The sequence below is a fragment of the Podarcis erhardii genome, assembly GCF_964252035.2.
Source record: "Podarcis erhardii genome assembly, chromosome: 2".
NCBI classification, from domain to species: Eukaryota; Metazoa; Chordata; class Lepidosauria; order Squamata; family Lacertidae; genus Podarcis; species Podarcis erhardii.
This window is the reverse complement of record NC_138498.1, coordinates 107,313,386-107,336,364: the sequence shown is the minus strand read 5'-3', so window position 1 is coordinate 107,336,364 and position 22,979 is coordinate 107,313,386. Positions and strand designations below refer to the sequence as shown.

The 22,979-nt window shown below is 49.7% G+C and overlaps 1 protein-coding gene across 2 annotated transcripts in view; it reads left to right on the top strand.

Annotated features, from left to right (window-relative positions):
• Window positions 1-22,979, top strand: part of TTLL3 (tubulin tyrosine ligase like 3) — a 31,431-nt gene that overhangs the window by 6,476 nt on the left and 1,976 nt on the right. For both annotated transcript variants that reach the window (XM_081852488.1, XM_081852487.1), the window contains exons 4-15: window positions 35-148; window positions 1,224-1,336; window positions 1,560-1,734; window positions 3,046-3,107; window positions 4,868-4,996; window positions 5,169-5,283; window positions 6,683-6,808; window positions 12,805-12,994; window positions 14,839-14,987; window positions 16,957-17,200; window positions 19,234-19,669; window positions 21,223-21,754. In XM_081852488.1, coding sequence (XP_081708614.1) covers window positions 35-148; window positions 1,224-1,336; window positions 1,560-1,734; window positions 3,046-3,107; window positions 4,868-4,996; window positions 5,169-5,283; window positions 6,683-6,808; window positions 12,805-12,994; window positions 14,839-14,987; window positions 16,957-17,200; window positions 19,234-19,669; window positions 21,223-21,754 — 2,385 coding nt within the window. The remainder of the gene's footprint in view (window positions 1-34; window positions 149-1,223; window positions 1,337-1,559; window positions 1,735-3,045; window positions 3,108-4,867; window positions 4,997-5,168; window positions 5,284-6,682; window positions 6,809-12,804; window positions 12,995-14,838; window positions 14,988-16,956; window positions 17,201-19,233; window positions 19,670-21,222; window positions 21,755-22,979) is intronic.

Here is a 22,979-nt window from a genome sequence, read left to right as displayed (position 1 = left end):
TATTATTCAATGTTCCTCATCCAACTGTGCTCAGTTGGCAGATTGAAGCCTGACGGAGATGCCCCCTCCAACATCGAACGTACACAGCTGCACCCCACTCGCCGCCAGCCATCCACCGCTCCCAATACCAGCAGGTATAGACAAGAAGGTGAGTTGCCAAGATACTGCCAGGGGTTCTGTGCCGTGGGTAGATGTTCATGTGATTTGCTATCCCCTCTAGATTTGCTTTATTATTTTATTTTGTTTATTGATCCTCTTTGTGTTATTTCCCCTTCTTATTTTTGCAGTTTCTAAGCAGTGCACATAATTTTTGGGGGAAAGTATACAATGGGCAAGTTCAATTAAAATTAAACATGAAAACAAAGCTTCCTTAAAATGGATGCTGAAGTAGAAAGGTCTTTGTTACATGCCTGACATTCAACAGGGAGAAGGCCTGTCTGATTTCAGCTGGGAGGGAATTGTACAGAATCAGGCCCCCAACACCAAATTCATAACTCCTGGTGGATATGAGTCGTGCATCCCATCAGGCTCCTACAGATTCTTTACGGTTGATAGTGTGTGCTGGCTATAAATCCTTGCCTAATTGGACTTTCTGGTTGGCAGCTGGTACAAAGGTGGGCAATAGATATTTCACACTATATCTATTGCAAACTGGGCAATAGATATAGGACACAATACAGTGGTACCTCGGTTTAAGAACAGTTCTGTTTACGAATGATTCGGTTTACGAACTCCACAAAACCGAAACTACTGTCCCGGTTAGAGAACTTTACTTTGGTGTAAGAATGGAATCCGAAAGGTGGAAGGGCACTGGTGGCGGGAGGCCACATTAGGGAAAGCGTGCCTTGGTTTAAGAACAGTTTTGGTTTAAGAATGGACTTCTGGTACAGTTTAAGTTCGTAAACCGAGGTCGAACTTAATCCATTCCAGTGATCTGTTCAACTCCCGGAACCATTCAAAAACCAAGGCGCGGTTTCCGATTGGCTGCAGGAGCTCCTGCACTCAGTCAGAAGCCATGGAAGTCGCGTCGGACGTTCGGCTTCCCAAAAACATTTACAAACTGCAACACTCAGTTCCAGGTTTGCGGTGTTTGGGAGCCAATTTGTTCAGGAGCCAAGCCTTTCGACAACCAATGTACCACTGTTTGGTGTGAGGTAGGTGCTAAGAGGTCACAAAGGTTGGAAAGCCTATCTAGGCTCCCCCCTTCTTCTTTTTCGTCCCAGGAGATGCAGCCTCTTTGATAGAGGGACGCTCACCTCGCAGCATCAACTTCAACTCTTCCTTCAACCCAGAGCGCCTCAAGCAAGCCAGGCAGTTTGTGGAGAGAGCCATCAAGGTGAGTGGCTTTGGTTCACCTGGTCTCTGCCTTTTTAGCCTTCACCCTGCCTGTTTCCCCCTCTTCTGTAGCCTTGGTTGGATGGGTCAACCTAGCCCAATGGGGAGGATATTATTATTATTATTATTATTATTATTATTATTATTAATCACTGAGGGGAGAGTCTCTGCCTCACCTCCCCACTGCAGGGCAAAGTTGATAAGCCTCTCCTGTTGCCCCATAGCAAAGGAAGATCTTCATGGTGAACGGCCCTTACCCCGTGATTCGGAGACGGCTGCTTGGCAGGGGCTGGGTGGAGAGGAAGTTTCCCAAGGTGGCTAAAGTAGTGAATAAGCGAGAACGTCCGCCTGATGGGGAGCAGGATGAAGATGGTGATGACAGTGACGGGCCTGAGGACGGTAAGGGCACCAGCCTCTCGCAACTTCTCTTTTAATTGTATCGAACAAAATTTATATACCACCTGACTGTATGAATACAAAAAAGGAGGAAACCCTCTAGGCGATTTTCAAAAACGTAAAATGAAACATTGAGATTCTCAATTAGAACCACATAAAAAGAGGTATTTCATAGAATCATATCACTGTAGCATTGGAAGGGACCTCAAGGAGCATCTAGCCCAACCCTCTGCAATGGTATTTAAAAACATTCGAAAGTTTGTTTTGAATTTTTGGAAGAATCTCAGATGTACAAGCACCAGATATGTTCATCTGTTCCTGCTCCAAATAAATCCATGCATGCTATAAAAACAGGTGCAAAGCTACTAATAGACTTAGGTTTGACATGGCATGGGCGCTAGCCAATTGGTGCCCATCAAACTGGTTTTTATTTGTTCAGTGTGAAACACTGAAAAGCCAAGCTATATTTTGTCCTAGGATTGGAAATGTGTGTGTATGTGTGTTGAGGGCACCAATAGTACTTTCAAACTACTTCCACCTCTCTTAAAACGTCACCTCTGACTTTACACTGTTTCCCATGGGTTACTTAACCTTCTCAAATGGCCATTGTTTGGACCTAAAAGAGCTTGCAGTGAACTGTGTAAAAGTGCTACAAGGAAACACAGGATGGTATTACTATGTTTTCCTAAGCATGAGGTTTGTGTTGGCAACACAGCACGGGAAAACACAGCAAAATAGCTATGTTTGTGAAGACTGAAGAAAATAATGTAAAACGTGCAGTAAAAATGGACTATATTATGTTGGATTTCACTTGGCATTTTTGTAACAAGAAAAAGATGTAACTGATGTAAATATTGCTCCAGGTTTTCGAAAGAAACCACTGGCAACCCAAGATCTGTATACATTTGCAAATAAAATAGCACTCTGCACTATTTCCCTAATTTAGCCTCTTCAGAGAGTACATTCTACAACTTAAATTTATAAAATTAAGTGTGAATAAGTATCATTAGGTGTGTGTCTGAGATTCTGCATTTAACATTTATGTGTGTGTATAGATCTATAAAATTAAAACCCATGCTGCCTTTCTATCAATAATTTGAAGGTGGTTATCAATTTCAAAGTGGTTTACAAAAATAGCAAAATAATTAAATATAATAATAATTAAATATAAATATATGAGCACCCATCATTTTATGGACTTACCCACAGTAATAAGCACTTTAAATACAGTTTCAGTGTGTCCAAGAAGGAGACTGCTCCCTGGTAATGACTGTGAGTGACCCTTGACTCCGCTGTTTTCCATTTCCTTCACAGATGAGGAGGAAGAAGGGGAAGATGAACAGGATGATTCCATTGATAGTACCTATAGCCTTATGGTTAGTTTGATGTGATGGTGAACTTACCCCTAAATGCTTCCTTCAAGCAGCTAAACCTTTCCCTCCACAATTCTGGTTCCTGCAAAAGCCCATTGAGGGCTGCACAAACACAGGGCAGTTTAAAGTGGATTTGATGCATCCCAGGTGTGTATGCTTTTCATGCCTTCCGCACCATCTTCTCCTCATCCAGGTTACAGCCCACAGTCCCCTCACCTCCATCTAATTCAGATTTTCCCAACATCAGTAGATCCATACTAAGGCAATAGAGGCCAACCAAATGTGACAAGGCAGTGTGCAAGCTTTCCATGTTCTATTGTTAATAGCATGCACACTATTCTGTGACGTTTTGGTTGGCCTTATACAGTAGTACCTCAGTTTTTGAGCATCTCGGAAACCGAACAATTAGGAACCCAGACACCAAAAACCCGGAAGTAATTGCTTCCATTTTCAAACACGCCTCGGAAGTCGAACGTCTTCTGAGGCACGTTTCTCCATTTATTCAATGGATTTTGCCGGCTGCCCATTGATCCTCGGCTTTAGAACATTTCAGAAGTCGAACGGTCTTCCAGAACGGATTATGTTCAAAATCTGAGGTTCCACTGTATACAGTTCAATTTAAAACACTCATGTTGTTGTTCATGGACTAAACTCACATGGAAAAATCGGATAGGTGTCCACCGAAAGAAGAGTGGCTAGAAAAATTGATGAGCTATGCGGAATTGGCCAAGTTGACATATAAACTGCATGACAAGGACAATCATGACTTCAAGGAAGAATGAGAGCTTTTTACAAATTATCTAAAAAGACAACAAAATGATCTGGACTCCTTGGCAGGTCTTGAATAAACATCCACAAATTTATTAGTTGAATATATGATAGATAAGGCAATGATGTGTACAATTTTACAATATGTAGAGAACAATATGTGCAAAGAAACCAGAGAGGAGCTGAGGGAAGTCCTGGGGGGGGGGGAGGGAGGGAGGGAGGGAGGGAGGGAGGGAGGGAGGGAGGGGAAAATAGTAGCTAGTGACTGGACCAAGGTGACCCGGTGAGCTATATGGCTTTGTAGAGATGTGAATTTGGGTCTCCTCAATCCTAATCAGACTTTCTAACCACTGCAATACACATGCTGCCTGTTTGATCATCATAGATCCCCTCCTTGTGTTCTTCAGCATCACCTAAATTTATTCAGGATTTGGGTTCTTTCCATTTATACATCACTTCTCAAATAGAAAAAGATCCTTAAGTGATTTACAGTCAAATGAAAACAAAAAACAAAAACAGTAATATGAACATTATTTTAAAAATATTTAACAGTGCAACACCATATTGTTAGGGCTGCCCAAATGTTCTGGGGGGAAATGTCTTCACCTGGTGCCCAAAAAAGATGACAAGGTTAATGCCAGGTGAGCCTCCCTAAAGAGAACATTCCATAAATGGGAGCTACTACAGAAAAGACCTGTCTGGCCATTGGCACCCTCCAGACTTCCCTTGGAGGTGGCATGCAGAGAAGGGCTTCAGATGATGATCTCAGGGTATCAGTTTTTAGGTGTAATGGTCCTGAACTATATAAGGCCATATAACGGTCAAAACCAGCATTTTGAATTGGGTCTGGACACCTTTCCCAACAACAGACCTGTCACCTGCACCCAGTTCCCCCCCCCACCTACCTTGTTGTTGTTGTTGTTGTTTTAACCAGCTTCTGTACTGTTTCACTAGGCTTCCATGTTTATTTTTCACCCTTCCTCTTTCCCTGGCAGTCAAGGTTGGTTCGCAATCAGATCCCCTATTTCATCTGGACCAACCGGCGTGATGTCATTGACTGCCGCCTCCTGCGCAAAGATCAGATGATGAACCACTATGCCAAGGCGGGCACCTTCACCACCAAGGTGGGCAGAGTTTTTGCTTCTTGAACGTCTGGGCCACACTAGCAGAGTGCGAATGGCGCTCCGAGTTGGGAAAATGAATCTGCAGGATCTGGGCCCAACCAGCTTGGGTATGTGTGCTTTGGAGACTTGGGAAATTCAGCCGCTGCAAAGGCATCCATCCCTTCTTTCTCAGGTAGGGCTGTGTCTGAACCTGCGAAACCTGCCGTGGTTTGACCAAGCTGATGCCGATACCTTTTTCCCACGTTGCTACCGCCTTGGAGCTGAAGATGAAAAGCATGCCTTTATTGGTGAGAACTGTTCACAATGCTCTCCTTTGGTGGGGTGGGGAAGAGAAGGAAACTCCATGACTCTAGCACAATGGGCTCCTTGCTTTCCCTGCTCTCGGGATGAGAGATGCCTTATCCCAGAGTCAAGGACCACCATGTTTTGGGATATACTTTCTACTTTGATGGTATGTCTTAGTGCAGTAGGAAGTCTGTTTTGATTGTATGTAAGCTGCTTCAATCAAAACAGAACAGTCCCTACCTGCAGGCTTAATTTTTTAAAAAAAAACACAGTTTGAAAGCACGTCAAAGTGCAAGAAGATAAATAGGTACCTCTCGGGCAGGAAGGTAAACGGCATTTCCGTGCGCTGCTCTGGTTCACCAGAAGTGGCTTAGTCATGCTGGCCACATGACCCGGAAGCTGTACGCTGGCTCACTCGGCCAGTAAAGCAAGATGAGCGCCACAACCCCAGAGTCGGCCACGACTGGACCTAATGGTCAGGGGTCCCTTTACCTTTACCTAAGCTGCTTCAATCAAAACAGAACAGTCCCTACCTACAGGCTTATATATTTTTTTAAAAAACAACAACACAACATGCAAGGACAAGAGGGAGGGAAGAGGGAAATAAAAATTCAGGCATCAATTTCTAAATATGATGACCAGCTGGCACAAATCAGGGGCAGGAGACACCTGAGACACCTGATGGAACTGGGCCTCCAGCAAAGCTAATGAAACAAGCCCTGCTTCCCATCTCCTCCACTGAGGCAGCTGGATGGAATGGGTGCAGTGGCGTAGCGTGGGGGGTGCAGGGGGGGCCAGCCGCACCGGGCGCAACATCTGGGGGGGGCGCGCTCGCCGCCTCCGGAGTCGCCGAAGAGCCTCGGGCGCAGGCTGTAGCAGAGCCCCATGTCTCGCGGAACAGACGAGCTGTGCGCACGTCCGGGCTGAAGGTGTCCGGCAGGCAGCGGCTCTCAGCGCTTGCCGTGCTCCCCGCGCGTCAGGGCCGCGGAGGGCGCACCAGGCAGCCCCTCCCTCACAGCCCCGCTGCTGCAGCTGCTGGGCCATGTTGCATTTTCCTCGCCTCTCTGCCCTCCTCCTCCTCCGGGCAAGCGGCGTCGTTTGGGCGGCAGCGCCAGCGGCAACTTGCCTCAGATCACCTGACACGGACCCGCCGCCGCCGCCGTGGCTACCTTACCGTAAATACCCCAGCCCAGGCAGCAGCAAGAAGAAGCTGGCAGCTGCGGCAGGTTAGGGGTTAGGGGCGCAAATTACTTGCCTTACCCCGGGTGCTGACAACCCATGCTACGCCGCTGAATGGGTGCCCTCAAATGTCAGTTGAGGGAGGATAGTTTAGGGGTTCCTTTCCTCCCCACTCTGGATTCTCACCAGAGAATTACGTGTCCTTCCTCCCTTTTATGGTAGAGGATTTCCAGCTGACTGCGGCCAGGAGCCTTCTCAAAGTGGTGGTGAAACGATACTGGAATGAACCCAACATGACAAGACTGGATGCTAATCAGAATGAGCCCCCAAATTTCCCAGAGACTCCAGGTAAGCGGTAGGAGCTGTGTGTTCAAAAAAGGAACAGCCACAGAGATTTCTCTATTGCCGTCTCCAGTGAGTACCTGGAAAAGGTCCTGGATGGGAGAGCAGAACATGTGATAAATTGCCTTTCTCTTTAAATTTTTGCTAATGCCATCAGTTGTGTTCTAGGGAAGACTATTGAGAAGGGGCTATGGGCTACCTCCAAAATTAGCCCTGTGGCTTTTTCTCTAAGGTATTTTTCACAGCGGAGTGATCCTTCTCTTGTCTATGGTTGGGCTGGTCTCCTCTGTGTAAGAGAGAATGGAGTAGAGGTGTTTGACATGCAAATTGAAATATACTCAGAGTCGCAAAGTGATTTCATGCTCTTTATTCAGCTCATAGTGGTGAGGAGGAATGAATGAATGTCCCCTCAAAGTATCTGCTTTATATACATTATTTACACAATGGGCTGCACATGATTGGCTAATTCCAGGATTCTACTGTAGGCCAATCAGGTTGTGGATTCACTTCTATCTGGAGCATGATTGGGTGGTTCCTGCTAACCAATCATACTGCTGCATTGTTCTAGGACCAATCAGACTGCTGCATTCTGAATCCTATTGTTCTAGGACCAATCAGACTGCTGCCTTTTGGAGCCTATTGTTCTAGGACCAATCAGACTGCTGCAGTTTGGATCCTATTCAACTCAGTACATAACACCCCTCCCCTCTAAGTTCCAGTCCTGCCCGGAAGGTCGCATTCATAGTCCTCAAGGTACGCCGGTGGCCTACGTGTGCGTTGCGGCCTGGGGTGTTCCCTGGTCCGGGGTTCAGGTTCTGGCTCGTGTTCCAAGGATGGGGCTGTTTGGTCTGGCGCAACCGGCTCGCTCAGTCGTGGTTCTGGTTCCGGTGTCCTTTCGGCCTCGCGGGTCCTCTCTGTATTTACTGATTCTGCCTCTCCTGCTTGCCCCTGCTGCTCTATGGGCCTCACTGCCCCACTGTTCCCTTGGGACTCCTCTGACCTGTCCTCCTCCTCCTGGTTTTCTCCCGGGAATCGTCGCCGTATCTGGTCGCAGTGGCGGCGCCAGCATTGCCCCCCATCTGTTAGCACCTCGTACGACACGGGGCCCGTGACCCTGGTGACTGTGGCAGGTACCCATGCAGGGCCTGCCCCAAAATTCTTTGCGTACACTGGGTCCTGGGCCTCGAAGGTCCGGGGGTTCCTGCCTTCCCCCACCACTACCTCATCCTGAGCTCTATCGGGGTGAAGGCGGTCCAATCTGATTGCAAGGCGCCGACCCATTAGTAGTTCAGCGGGGCTCCGGCCAGTCGTTGAGCTGGGGGTGCTGTGCTGTGCTAGAAGGAATGTGGCAAGGCGGTACTCCCAATCCCCTTGCGTCATGCGGCGAAGGGTGTCCTTGGTGGTCCGCACCATGCGTTCTGCTTGGCCATTGGTGGCAGGGTGGAATGGCGCCGAACGGATGTGGCGGATGGCGTTCTGCACTGTGAAGGTTTGAAATTCTCCTGATGTAAATGCAGTCCCGTTGTCTGAGACGAGAGTGTCAGGGAGCCCGTGGGTTGCAAACAGCCTGCGTAGTACCCGGATGGCTGCGGACGTAGAAGTGGACGGTACCAGTGCGACTTCCAGCCATTTGGTGTAGGAGTCCACCACTATGAAGAATGTTTTCCCCTGAAAGGGGCCAGCGAAGTCCACATGCAGGCGTGACCATGGTGCTCGGGCGGACTCCCAGGACTGGACTGGGGCCCTTGGGGGATCTGGGCGGGATTCCTGGCAGGCCTGGCAGTGTTTGACCCAGGCCTCTATCTCTCCGTCGATCCCCGGCCACCACACATAACTCCTGGCAAGGGCCTTCATTCTTACTACCCCTGGGTGTGTCTCGTGTAGGGCTGTGAGGACCCTTTTGCGGAGGGGCTGGGGAACAACGACCCTGCTTCCCCATAACAGGCACCCCTTGTGGGCTGACAGTTCATGTTTGCGGGTTGTGTAGCCGGTGAATTCTGGCCCGGGGCTGCGGCTGGGCCATCCCCTCCACACCCAGTCCAGGACCCGGGAGATGACCCTATCTTTCTTGGAATGGTGTGCAACTTCTTGTGCCTGAATGGGGCGGTCAGGAAGCAGCTCCAGGCTCATAACCTCTTGTGCAGGTGCTGGGTCGGGGCCTGTTTCCGGTAGTGGTAGCCTGCTGAGGGCGTCTGCATGGCCCATCGCCTTTCCAGGGCGGTGAATCAGTGCATACTGGTAGCTGGCAAGGAAAATTGACCACCTGAGGACGCGAGGAGACAGCACTTGGGGGGTCTGCTTTTCGGGGGCAAACAAGCCAAGCAACGGCTTGTGGTCAGTCACCACGGTGAAGGGCCGCCCGTACAAGAAATCATGGAATTTTTTTACTCCCTTCACGATTGCCAGACCCTCCTTGTCGATTTGCGAGTAGTTCCGCTCGGTTTCGTTGAGTGTCTGGGAAAAGTATGCTACCGGTACCTCTCTTCCATCCGGGAGTTGGTGTCCCAGGACAGCGCCGATGCCATAGGGCGAGGCGTCGCATGCTAGCACCACCGGCAGCCTCTCGTCGAAGTGTGCCAAGACCGAGTTTGAGACAAGCAAGTCCTTGACTGCCTGGAATGCGGCCTCCTGGCGCTGGCCCCACACCCAAGGGGCCCGCTTGTCCAGGAGTCTGTGTAGGGGCTCCGCTACCGCCGCCTTGTGGGGAAGGAAGGAATGGTAAAAGTTCAATAATCCCAAGAAGGCCTGAAGTTCAGTCTTGTTCTTGGGCGCTGGGGCATCACAAATGGCCCGTACCTTGTCCCCAGTCGGGTGAACCCCTTCTGCATCCACCATAAATCCCAGAAAGTCCACTTGAGGCACTCCTAGTAGACATTTTTCCCGCTTCACCTTGAGACCCGCCATCTGGAAACGGTGCAGAACAGTGCGGAGGCGGTCCTCAAACTCCTCTGGTGTGGGCCCGGCAATCAACACATCATCAAAGAAGGGGGTGACACCAGGAATCCCTTTAAGGAGAGAGTCCATTAGATTCTGGAATATGCCTGGTGCCACGCTGACCCCGAATTGCAGCCGCTTTACCCTGAACGCTCCTCTGTGCGTCACAATCGTCTGTGCCTCTGCTGTGGCCTCATCTACTGGCAGCTGTTGATATGCTTGGGCCAAGTCCAGCTTGCCAAAAATTTTCGACCCAGCCAGGGTGGCAAGGACATGGCTGACCACTGGCACTGGGTATGCATGGGCCATGAGGGCCTTGTTTATGGTACATTTGTAGTCTGCGCAGATGCGGACCGAACCATTAGGCTTGACGGGTGTGACGATTGGGGTTTCCCAGGGGGCATTAGGCACCGGCTCCAGCACTCCTTGCTCCACGAGTCGGTCCAATTCCTCGTCTATACGGGGTTTCAGGGCGAATGGGACCCGGCGGGCCTTGAGCCTGACTGGTCGTACTGCGGGGTCAAGCTGTAGAGCAATGGGGGGGCCCGTATACTGTCCCAATTTCCCATCGAAAACCCCCGGAAACTCCTTGCATATGGCGTCCACGTCCACTTGTAAGCTCATGTGGTTCACCCCGGTGATGGCTAGTCCCAGTGGTCCAAACCATGCCAACCCCAGTAAGCTAATGTAGGGGCCCTTGACCACAAGCAAGTCCAGTTGCCGCGTCCGCCCTCGGTATTGCACCCTGAAGGTCCCCACCCCCATTGTGGGGACCTTACGTTTCTGGAAGTCCCGGAGGGTGAATGGGGCCGGCCTGAGTTTGGGACCCCCAGTAGGACACAGTTTCCTTAAGGTCCTTGCCGAGATTATGGATAGAGTTGAACCCGTGTCAAGCTCCATGCGGCATGGGGCCCCCTCTATCTGTACCTCTACATAAATTTTCTCTACGTTGGGGTGGGGCAACTGGTATACCTGGAAGTCTGTGAGCTCCGTCGAGTTGCCTTGGTGCGTTGGGCCCCGGGACCTGGGGCTCTTGGATTGGTCATCTGATGCCTGGCTTCGGGTGGGCCGAGCCCGACACACCCGGGCGATGTGTCCCAATTTTCTGCACTGCCTGCACTCTGCGTTGCGGAAACGGCAGGTCCTCCTCTCGTGACTTTCTCCACAGCTTGCGCAGTTCCCTCCTTCTCGTCGAGGCAGCTGTGGTATGTGGGCTGCTTGAGTGCGCTGCTGTACTCGGTGCACCTCCTCCCTGTCGGATCCCGAGTCGTTGGTGAGGTCTTCGTGGTGGACCCTCGGTTGGGACAGCTGGCTCAGCCGTGCCTCTTGCGTCGACCTCTCAGCAGCTTCCGTTGCCAGGGCCTCCTCCAGAGCGACCTGGAACGTTAGGTTCTTCTTAGCGTAGAGGCGTCGTTGCAGCTTCTCATCCTTCAGGCCACCGACGAGGCGGTCACGAAGCATGTTCTCCAGCTCTGAGAAGTTGCAGAACCGGGCAGCTTGGCGGAGAGAGGTCACAAACCCAGTTATGGTTTCCCCAGGGGCTTGCCGCTTTGCGTAGAAGGCATTTCGACGAGCCACCACTGAGGGCTGTGGCGAAAAGTGCCCCTTCAGCTGTTCCATTATTGTTTTGTATGGAACAGTAGCGACGTCTTCAGGCGCAAGGAGAGCCCGGGCGATTTCAAATGTCTCCTCTCCGCAGACGCTGAAGAATATTGCCCTCTTCTTGGCGTCTTCTTCATCGGTGACCCCTTTGGCTTCTAGGAGGAAGGTGAAACGGGAGGCGTACGCTTCCCAGTCTCCAGATGCTGGGTTGAATGGCGAGAAGCTGCTGTCAGTTGCCATTCTGAGTTCCTTGTGTCCCGGAGCTGAAGCCTGGATACACGGTGCGAGGCAGCGGTGCGGCAGGTGGCGGTGCTGCGGTGCTGTGTGTGGCAGTCAGCTCAGCGGGATCCCACCTTCGTCGCCAGTGAAATATACTCAGAGTCGCAAAGTGATTTCATGCTCTTTATTCAGCTCATAGTGGTGAGGAGGAATGAATGAATGTCCCCTCAAAGTATCTGCTTTATATACATTATTTACACAATGGGCTGCACATGATTGGCTAATTCCAGGATTCTACTGTAGGCCAATCAGGTTGTGGATTCACTTCTATCTGGAGCATGATTGGGTGGTTCCTGCTAACCAATCATACTGCTGCATTGTTCTAGGACCAATCAGACTGCTGCATTCTGAATCCTATTGTTCTAGGACCAATCAGACTGCTGCCTTTTGGAGCCTATTGTTCTAGGACCAATCAGACTGCTGCAGTTTGGATCCTATTCAACTCAGTACATAACACAAATGAACTTTCTTTCCAATGGAGATTAGATCAGAAACTAATTGAAGCATGAGCTTGCTTCGTCTTCCATGTGAAAATGTCCTAAGAAAGAAGTGCTGTGGAGATTCTTTATCTGAAGTGAGCTGGGTGGGTGGGTGTAGCTTTTTGGCTCCCCCAGATCACTGATCACTTTTTCCAAGTCAGTTTCCAACCACCACTCCTCAGTGTCCAGCCAGACCCTGACAACTGGGAATCTGTTTGTAAAAAAGACCTAGGTCTCTGTTTGTGACTGTGTGTGTGTGTGTGTGTGTGTGTGTGTGTGTGTGTGTGTGTGTTGGTTTCAGACACTAGTATCCCTATTTTTCAGGGACAGTCCTGGATTTATGGAAACCATCCTGGTTTCTGATTTGATCCTGAAATGTCCCACTTTTCTTTAGGACATCCCTATTTTCTTTGGAGAAATGTTGGAGGATATGGAGTTATGTGACTCCTGAGCTATCTGACAGCAGCCCTGTATAGGGTGTGTGTATATATAAATGTTGAAAGCCACCCAGAGTGGCTTGGGAAACCCAGTCAGATGGGTGGGGTGTAAATAGTAAAATTATTATTATAATTGAATAGAATGTCCCTATTTTCATGGGAGAAGTGTTGGAAGGTCTGTGATTTACAGGGAGCAGCAGAAACAGTATCTCAGGCAGTCTTGCTTTGTGTGCCTTGCATAACTGGCTCAACAACCCTTCGTTTTCCAAAGTCAAGCAGTACACCAGCCGGAAGAAAGGGGTCCTGCTCTCATCCCAGCTGATTGAGACTGCGATACATGCCTGCGAGGAACACATGAGCAGCTTGAGGCACCAGGACATTGACAGAGAATCCGGTTCTTCTTTGCTAATGAAAAAGTCACACTGGGAAAAGTTTCTACATGGCTACTACCAACTAGCCCAGTAAGTATAGGAGATCCTGGAATATACTACACAGCAAAACCATCTGTTCTTGAACCCGGAAAGCCCCAATTTCAGAACTGGATCTTTGGGCAAATTTGTGTCCATTTGCATAGAGTGGACTCCACCAAGTTGACTTTAACTTGGGCAAGGAGACTGCGTCTTCCTCTCGTCTCTCCACCCCGCTCTCAAAGCTCCCCCCCCAAATTTTATTTGAGGGTATTCAGAAGGCTGGAGGTAGGCAGTGGAAGCTGAAATAATGTTTCACAAGTGGAAGTCCATTTTGTCTATGCATGGACAGCACCTGGGTGCAACCTGTTGTGTGTGTATGTGCTCATTTCAGTTTAGCAATATTTGTCGCCCCACTTTATTTTTTTGCAGAATCATTTTAGGAAAGAAGGTTTTTGACGCACATACAGATTTTGCATTTAGGGCGCTTGGTTTTGTAGCTTGCCCCTGACAAAAGAGAACACACCGGGCAGGACTGAACCACAAACTTTGTGTCATTATCTTCTCTGCAGCCCCTGCCTCTCTCCTTCCTCCTTGCTCTCTTCCTGCCCTTCCTCCCCCCTCTGAGCATCCTTGGGAATGGGGTTCATGTGATCACGATGGCACAAGGGCAGCCTACATAAACTCTGAAGGGACAATCTTCTAACACAAACAGGGGAATAAACTACACCTATCAGGATTACAGCAACTGGGTATGTAGAGGAAGATACAGGGACTTAATGGAGAACTTGAGGGAAGGACTGGGGTTTGTATTGTGTAAAGAAATTCTTTACTCCCTGACTACTGGAAGGTCCTGCCAGATTAAACCTGGATTTTTTTCTTTGAGCAGAAACTCCTTGGACACCTTTCATTTCCTTCACAATTGTGAGAGCTGGAAATGTTGCTCTATTTTCAAACGAAATTTTGCAGGAATCAGCAGACTGAGAAGTGTCCATGCAGAAATTTGTTATGTAGGTTATGTGAATTGTCTTACGTGAATTAGGCAGTTTTGCTCATCTTTACATGCTTATGCTCTTAATCTCTCTCTCTCTCTCTTTGTTTTTGCTTTGTTTTTAATCATCACAAACTGGGGACGATAAATTTGGGGGCTATGTCTGAAAGACTGAAGGGAAATGACTGTCGAACCTGAGTATGAAGGCCCTAGGCATGGGAAACAATGGAGAGAGGAAGGGATTGCAGTTGGGTACTGAAATCTGAGCCACCTGGAAGATTCTCCCAGGTGCTCTATAGCACCTGAGACGTTGTGGTTGAAAATGCTCATGTATTCCAAGACCAGGGATGGGGAACCTACAACCTACTCTGTGTTGTTGGGCTAAACGCCTATAGGGTGGTATCCCATTGAAGTAGTTCCATCAGCACAAGGACTTTCTCTCCTCTCCTGCTTCTACGCTCTCTCCAAATATCCTCCGGAGGGTTGGGAGAACCCCAAGAACAGATTTAGGGGGTGCATAGGGGAAGGGGGGGGGAATTTGTGATGCAGCCAGAAATCCTTACGCAAATGGAACTATGTTGTTGGATACTGCCCACAGTCCCTCGACGTGTTGGCCATGCTGGCTGTGGCTGATAGGCATTAGAGTCTAATAATATCCAGAGAGCCACAAGTTCCCAACTGCAACTGCAACTGCAAGGGCTGTAAATCTGTTAATGGTGCAATGGTCCATTAGGAGGCCATATTCTGAGATCTACCACTTGGTCATAACTGTGCCAATTTCTAGATAAAGCTGTGGTTGAGACCGATATATACAGCTCGTTTCTAGAATAGCTGCCTGTCTGAACCAAGCAGATAGTGCTGGCAGGAGAATGGGTGGGGTCCTTGCTCCGAGTGTTTGTGTTTGCAGCGAGGGGGCACAGATGGTGCAGACGGGTGCCCACGTCGAGCGGTGCGAAGACGTCCTTCAGCGACTGTCAAAGGTCGTCCCGCAGCTGGACATGGAAGGGGACAGGAACATATGGATTGTGAAGCCAGGAGCCAAGTCCCGGGGCAGAGGTGAGAGAAGTGGTGCTTTGATGATCCAAAAGAGCATATAAGGGGGAGACTGGGGGGAAATGGACTTGGCAAAGGTCTTGTTCACGCTGGGCTTCTTCCTGAGCAGTGGTACCCTGACCACATCCCTACTGTGCCCTTCTTGAGTTTGCTGTTATTAAAAAATCTTTGTTGCTAAGGCACTGTGCACAACTGGCGCAGCCCTCACCCAGCAGGCTTAGAGAGGAGAGGGTGTAGTGTCTTACCAGATTGATGGACAGGATGTAATGGTTAGAAAGGACTGACATAACCCGAAACCAGGAAGAAGGGACGTTGGATTAAATTAGAAGAGAATTTCTTTTTATATATTTTCTTTATTTATTTTTTTAATCAGTGTGATACTAATTAAATATCAGAATATGTTGGAAAGGAATTAATTGGCTTTCGTAGAAAGGTTTGAAGGAGTTATGCATAAATATGGTTTAAATTTTGAAATTTTATGGTTTTTAAGGTAAGATAAGGTTAAAGAAATCAACGGTAAATTGAATAACAGAATAAGTAAAAGTTGGAAAGGATATGTTGAGTTAACAAAAAAAAGAGAGAGATTGTTAAGACAAATTATTTAAATAAAAATTGTGAAGTATGGGAAGAATTTGCTGAAATAATGAATTAAGATAGAATATAAAAAGGGAGGTGTGGTCCAAGAAATAAGTAAATGAAAGGATGTAATTTGGATTTGTACTTTTCTTTGTTATCTATGTTTTTTACTCTTTTTTCTGTTTTTTTGTTTTGTTTTGTTGTTGTATTTTTGTATTTTCTTGTATTTTTTGAAATTTTGAATAAATATCATTTAAAAAAAGAGAGAGAGAGTGTAGTGTCTTGACACCCAGCAGTTGAAACGTGAGGATGGTTTTTTCGGCCTCTCTATTGAGTTCACACAATCAAATGAAACAGTGTAGGCCGACTGAGAAGGGACTTGCTTACTGCAGTGAATGCAGCCTGTGCAATCTACTGGCAGATTGAGGTTGCTCAGAGATAACCCACAACTATGAACCAGCCTTGTAGGGTGAGAGCCAAAGGGTTTGTTTCCCCCCCCCCTTTCACTCCAAAACACTTTTCCTTTTTTGTGTTGTGACTTTCAGATCATAAGCCCAAAGGCAGACCCTTTCCTATCATTGACATTTGTTAGCCTTTCTTAGGGTTGCCATACACCCAGAATTTCCTGCACATAGCCAATTTCAGCCCTCGAGCGGAAATGGCAGCCCGTGTCGGTAGTGTAGATTTTGGTGATTTTCACCAGTGTGGTGTAGTGGTTAAGAGTGGTGGACTCGTATTCTGGTGAACCGGGTTTGCTTCCCTGCTCCTCCACATGCAGCTGCTGGGTGACCTTGGGCTGGTCACACTTCTCTGAAGCCTCTCAGCCTCACTCACCTCACAGAGTGTTTGTTGTGGGGGAGGAAGGGAAAGGAGAGGAGAATGTTAGCTGCTTTGAGACTCCTTCGGGTAGCGATAAAGCGGGATATCAAATCCAAACTCCTCCTCCTCTTCTTCTTCTTCATTAAACCTTCGTGTCCAGGTTTTCACTTTTTTAAATATGGCAACCCTAGGCCCTTTCTGGAACCGTTTTTCGTTGTTGCTACCAAAGATAAAAATGCATTATGTTAGTCCTGCCACGACAACCTGATGACCACCTGGTTATGCAGGGCTCCTGATCCTTGCGTGATATGACTGCCACCTTTGTGAGTTTCACAGCCACCCTAGAAGTTCTCTTTGTTGAGTGGAGGTTGGACACCAGTAACACAAAACATGCACTTTGTGTCTCTTGCCATCTCCGCTGCATCGGCTGTGGAAAGGGTGTTGTCTACCTAGCCTGGCTTCTGCAGAAAGGGTGCCTGAGCTTTTCGCTTTGCTCTGAACTGCTCTGATAGCAAGGAAGGGACGTGGGTCTGTCATGACCGTGAGGGCTTTTGTTTGCTTGTTTGTTTCCCAACAGGCATCATGTGCATGGACCGCTTGGAGGAGATAGTGAAGCTAGTGGACTGCGACCCCATGATCGTAAAGGACGGCAAGTGGGTGGTGCAGAAATACATTGAGACGCCCCTGCTCATCTTTGGCACCAAGTTTGATCTGCGCCAGTGGTTCCTGGTGACCGACTGGAACCCACTGACCATCTGGTTCTACCAGCATAGCTACATCCGCTTCTCCACGCAGCCCTTTTCCCTACACAAACTGGACACGTGAGTGTTGCATTGCTTATCTTCTCCACGGCTGGATACAGCTTTATGTGTGTGGTTGATGAGTGTGTGTGTGTGTGTGTGTGTGTGTGTGTGAGAGAGAGAGAGAGAGAGAGAGAGGGATGCTACTACTTTGTTCTGTGCATGCCACTCACAGTCTTAAATAGTCTCATTGATGCCCCATGAGGACCGCAGAGCCACAGAAGAGCATCTGCCTTGCATGCAGAATGGTCTCAGGCTTATGCATTGGCATCTCCAGGTGGGATTGAGAATCTCTCCAGCCTGAATCCATGGAGAGCTGCTGCCGGTCTGTGCTGACAATACAGAGCTAGGTGGACCATTGGCCTGACAGTATAAGGCAGCTTTCTGCGCTCTTCTAAATTCTGCAGGATCATCCCAGTTACAGTGGTACCTCAGGTTACATATGCTTTAGGTTACATACGCTTCAGGTTACAGACTCCGCTAACCCAGAAATAGTGCTTCAGGTTAAAAATTTTGCTTCAGGATGAGAACAGAAATTGTCCTCCGGCGGCGCGGCGGCAGCAGAAGGCCCCATTAGCTAAAGTGGTGCTTCAGGTTAAGAACAGTTTCAGGTTAAGAACGGACCTCTGGAACGAATTAAGTACTTAACCTGAGGTACCACTGTATTATTCCTGGGTAAATAGTTTGTGAACTACAGCTCTGACCATTTAAACAGATTGCAGACCTGCTTGAAACCTTGGGAAGCTCCATATATGTTTTTGTGTGTGTATGTTTTAAATCTCTCTTGGTAAGGCACCTTGTGAGTGCAATGTGCCCTGACGAGCAGGTGAGAAATCTGTTGCGTGAAATTAAATAAATCAGCACTCTTGTGCAGACCAGCGTGCTCTGCAAACATTGCCAAAGCAACTTGACCAGCATAATGTAACCTGGGAAAGGCATGTGATGGTAGCTGGCCACTGAATATCTTGGAGAGCCCCAAGAGAGGGCAACTGAAGGTGGAGAAGAAATGGAGGGTGGGAGAAAGGAAAAAAGAACTGGTGGTGGAGGAGTGAGTATCTAGTATGAGCATGAAAAAAAGAGTTGGGAGCCTGGGTGTGGTTGTAGTAATAAGGAGAGAGTATTTCGGGGAGGGATGAAGATAGGGCTTGTTCAGAGAGCCACGAGGGTGCTGTGGGGCTAAAGTAGAGGGAGATGAGGTTTCTGGGAAAGGGAGAATGCAGAGCAATGCAGAGCAGTCATGCCTTGCGCTTTGCTGGAGCCTAGCAGGGGAGAAATGCCCAAGAAGTACTGTGGTTACCACGCTGATAAGTCAGCCGTCGGGGGGGCAGAGCTCTTGTGAACAGGGCTTCTTTAGAATGCAGAACGAGGCTTCTTTGACAGCAACACGTACAGGGAAGAAGTATCTGAAATATACTCGGAGTCGAGAGTGGATTTCATTCTCCTTATTCAGCTCATGGTGGGAGGAGGAATGAAAGTTCCCCCAAAGTATCTGCTTTATATACATTATTTACACAATGGGCTGCACGTGATTGGCTAATTCTGGAATTCTCCTGTAGGCCAATCAGGTTGTGGATTCACTTCCATCTGGAGCTGGATTGGGTGGCTCCTGCAGAGCAATCATACTGCTGCATTGTTCTAGGACCAATCAGACTGCTGCATTCTGAATCCTATTGTTCTAGGACCAATCAGACTGCTGCATTTTGGATCCTATTCAACTCAGTACATAACAGTATCCCTGATCACCATAGGTGGGAAGGAGTTGAGAATGGGGAGCAGCTCAGTGGGCGAGCCTCTGTTTTGCATGAAGGAGGTGCCATGTTCAGTCCCCAGAATCTCCTCGTAAGGCTGGGAAAGCCTCCTTTCCAAAATCCTTGAGTGCCGCTGCACTCTTGCCCCTATAGATGACGCTGAGCTAGATGGGCTGATTTCCTGTGTTCCTATTGTGGCTTCGCAGGGATGGAACACACACCTCCCGGGTCCCAATCCTGTATTGTTGCCCGATGCACCTAACCCCCGCCCCTTGTGGACTGATCTTACCCTCCTCTCCAACCCAGCTCCATTCACCTGTGCAACAACTCCATCCAGAAGCACTACGAGAACTCGTTGAACCGCCACTCTGAGCTCCCCCGCGACAACATGTGGTCGTCCGAGCAGTTCCAGGCCCACCTGCGACAGATGGGGGCCCCCGAGGCGTGGTCCACGGTGATTGTGCCCGGCATGAAGGCCGCGATCATTCACGCCATGCAGACCTCGCAGGACTTGGTGGAATTCCGCAAGAACAGCTTTGAGCTCTACGGCGCAGACTTCCTCTTTGGAGAAGATTACCAGCCGTGGCTGATTGAGATCAATGCCAGCCCCACCATGGCAGCCTCCACTGCCATCACTACCCGCCTTTGCGCCAGCGTGCAGGAGGACACCTTGCGTGTGGTCATCGATCGCAAGTACGACCGCAACTGCAACACGGGAGACTTTGAGCTCATCTACAAACAGGTTAGTGCACAGGGCCCAGCTGCCTTAGCCTCAGGGACTGGGATTAGCTGCTTGGATAAAGCATCTCCCCAGTCTGCCTGATTTGCCTTGCACTGGCTCTGCCTCCCTTTCCTTTGGGTTCTTGCTCTGCCACTGTCTGGTGGCCTTCAACGCAGATGGCTCATCCTTTCTGCACTGAGGGTTTGCAGGCTGATTAGGTGCCTGAGGAGCCAGCTGGCAGGAATGGCCAACAGAAAGCTAAGGGAGCTCATTCAGAGCTGTCTTCAGTGCCTCATGGAATGGGACAGGATCTCAAAGCAGCCCTGAGTTTCTTCTCTACGGAGTGTGCCTTGATTGGTTGGGAGGCGGCACCACACACAGACTTCCCCTTTCTTCCTATATATATAGAAACCTAAGGCTGTTGTCGTGCTTTGCAGTTCACGTGGCCACCAGCAGGTGACCATGCCAACTCCAGTGTGACGAACACAGGCAGGAGAGCAAGGAAGCACTGCTGGTGGCAGGCAGCCCAGGAAGGAAGGAGAGGCACTTCACAGAGCGGTTTAGCAAGCCGTTATGAAGCATCCCTTGCCCTCTGTTAAAAGGCGGTTGGGGTTGGGATGCACTGTGAGGGGAGGAGCGTGGGGTGGACGCAGTGTAAAAAGAGTGGGATTTGGTCAGGTGTAGGAGAAGGGCAGCTGGCAAAGGGGTTGGTGGACAGGATGGATGAGTGGAGCGAGCGAGCTTGGCAACCTCTAGTTGCTAGTCCAACCCCGTGCAGTGCAGAAATTTCATGCTTTTCCTACTGAGCCTTCCAGATTGGAAGCAAACACTGTTCTGAATGTACTGTACCTCCTGCAGAACTGCAGTGGATGGCCTCCTCCTCATTCCTTCACTCTGGTGCAGAGATGCTCCAGAATTACCTGTTCTTGGAGGGGGCTTATGGGAAGGAGCATCACAGGACCCTTTTTAACAATTCGGTTTTTTGCAAGCACCCTAGTGGTTCTCTCGAGACACGCTGTAGCATGTATGTGGGCGCAGTATGGGAACAGCTTTTTGGGGGCCTGCTCTGTACCAGACACAGATGCATCCCGGGGACCATTTCTGCTTGATGACAACAACAACAACAGTTTATTATTTATACCCCGCCCATCTGGCTGAGTTTCCCCACTCTGGGCGGCTCCCAACAGAATATTAAAAACACAATAAAACATCAAACATTAAAAACTTCCCTAAATAGGGCTGCCCTCAGATGTCTTCTAAAAGTCAAATAGTTGTTGATTTCCTTGACATCTGATGGGAGGGCGTTCCACAGGGTGGGTGCCACTACCGAGAAGGCCCTCTGCCTGGTTCCCTGTAACCTCACTTCTTGCAGTAAGGGAACCACCAGAAGGCCCTCAGAGCTGGACCTCAGTGTCCAGTGATGAAACCGTATCCCCGAAGCCCCATCTCAGGATATCTCTCTCAGCCTTGTGGCAGCTTTGCAAGCCAGGGCCAACGAGAATCCCTGCTGCCCTGCCCCTCTGAGCTCAAAGGGTGCTTGGCAGCCTCACCCTGTTTCCCTCATCTCCCCACAGGCAGCTGTGGAAATCCCTCAGTACGTTGGCACTAGCCTTTTGGTAGAAGGCTCCACTGTCAAGAGGCCTCCGCTCCAGAGAAGCCCCATGCCTAGCGACACCAAGAACAACAGCGGGCCGCAGCCGCCCAAGCCCAAGCTGATCTACAGGCGCAGTAACCAGGATACCCCACGAGCCCCCACCCCGTGCTGGGCGTCCACCAACGGCAAGGCGACTGAGCCTGCGGCTCCTGGGAAGGAGAACAAAGCCCGGGAGAAGGCGCCTGGCAGCAAGGTCCCTGATTCGACGTCCGCAAGGTTCAAGCTGCCCAGCAAGCTCAACGCAGGCCCCCGCAACCGGAAGGTGCTGATGGCCCATAGCATGGCTACCACCACGGTCGTCCCGGGGGGCAAGTTGTCCGGCCCGGCTCAGCTCTGTGCCACGTCCAGCTCCCAGAGCCTAGCCCCCCAGGAGCCCGCCCTCCACCAGGCCAAGGATCCCAAAGGCGCCAGCGCGGTGGCTCCGGTGCCCAGCAAGGCAGCCCCAATGCCAGGTAGGGAGCTGTGGCTGAAGATGCGGTCGCAGGAAATGGGTTCTCTCCCCCTCTCTCCTGACCTGGCGGCCTCTTGCGCTCCCTTCTCTCCCGCCTACCCCGTGAGGCTCAGGGTGCAGCAGCACCTGCGGAACTTGATGCACAGCATACCTGTGCCCCCTAATCCCCCGTCCCCCCCGGGCATGGATTTAGCTTCGGCCACCGAACTCACTGCCATCAGAGCATCTATGATCAGAAGGCGGCAGCAGAGGGAAGGCAGGAGTCCCCATTGACCCAGGAGCAGCCCTCGTTCGGGGCTTGTCGCTGCAGGGAGGAATCATGCTACACACACATATATAAATAGATACATATATATATTTATAGGGTTTGGGCAGCACTTCTTAACGTGGGGTTGTATGGAGAGGGAATCATGTTTTCTTAAGAGCTAAACTCTCCATCCCAATAAAGGACTTTGAAGGAACGTTGGCCACAGTGTGTGATGGCAGGGGGTGGGCCAGAGGAGGAGGTCATAGAATCATAGAATCATAGAGTTGGAAAAGACCACAAGGGCCATCGAGTCCAACCCCCTGCCAAGCAGGAAACACCATCAGAGCACTCCTGACATATGGTTGTCAAGCCTCTGCTTAAAGACCTCCAAAGAAGGAGACTCCACCACACTCCTTGGCAGCAAATTCCACTGTCGAACAGCTCTTACTGTCAGGAAGTTCTTCCTAATGTTTAGGTGGAATCTTCTTTCTTGTAGTTTGGAACCATTGCCCCGCAACCTTCTGGTTGCGGGGGTCTGCGTTGAGCTTGCTGGGCAGCTTGAACCTTGCAGACGTCGAATCGGGGACCTTGCTGCCAGGCGTCAGTGTCCTTCTTGAACTGTGGTGCCCAGGCGCCTTGAACTGTGGTGCCCAGAACTGGACACAGTTCTGGATGAACCGCCTTTGGCATTTGTGTGGAGGGCAAAACTAAGGCTCTCTTTGCTGGGGGCAAGGTGGGCAGGGAAGTGCTAGGAGCCAAGAGCAACACAGGGACTAAGGGAGGTGGAGAGAAACCATGATATGAAGGGAATAACTTTGATTACAAGGACACCCGGGAGGCAGAGAAGGTTCTCAGGATACAGTTTCCCACGAGTATACAGTGGTACCTCAGAAGTCGAACAGAATCCGTTCTGGAAGTCCATCGGCTTCCAAAACATTCAGAAACCAAAGTGTGGCTTCTGATTGGCTGCAGGAAGCTC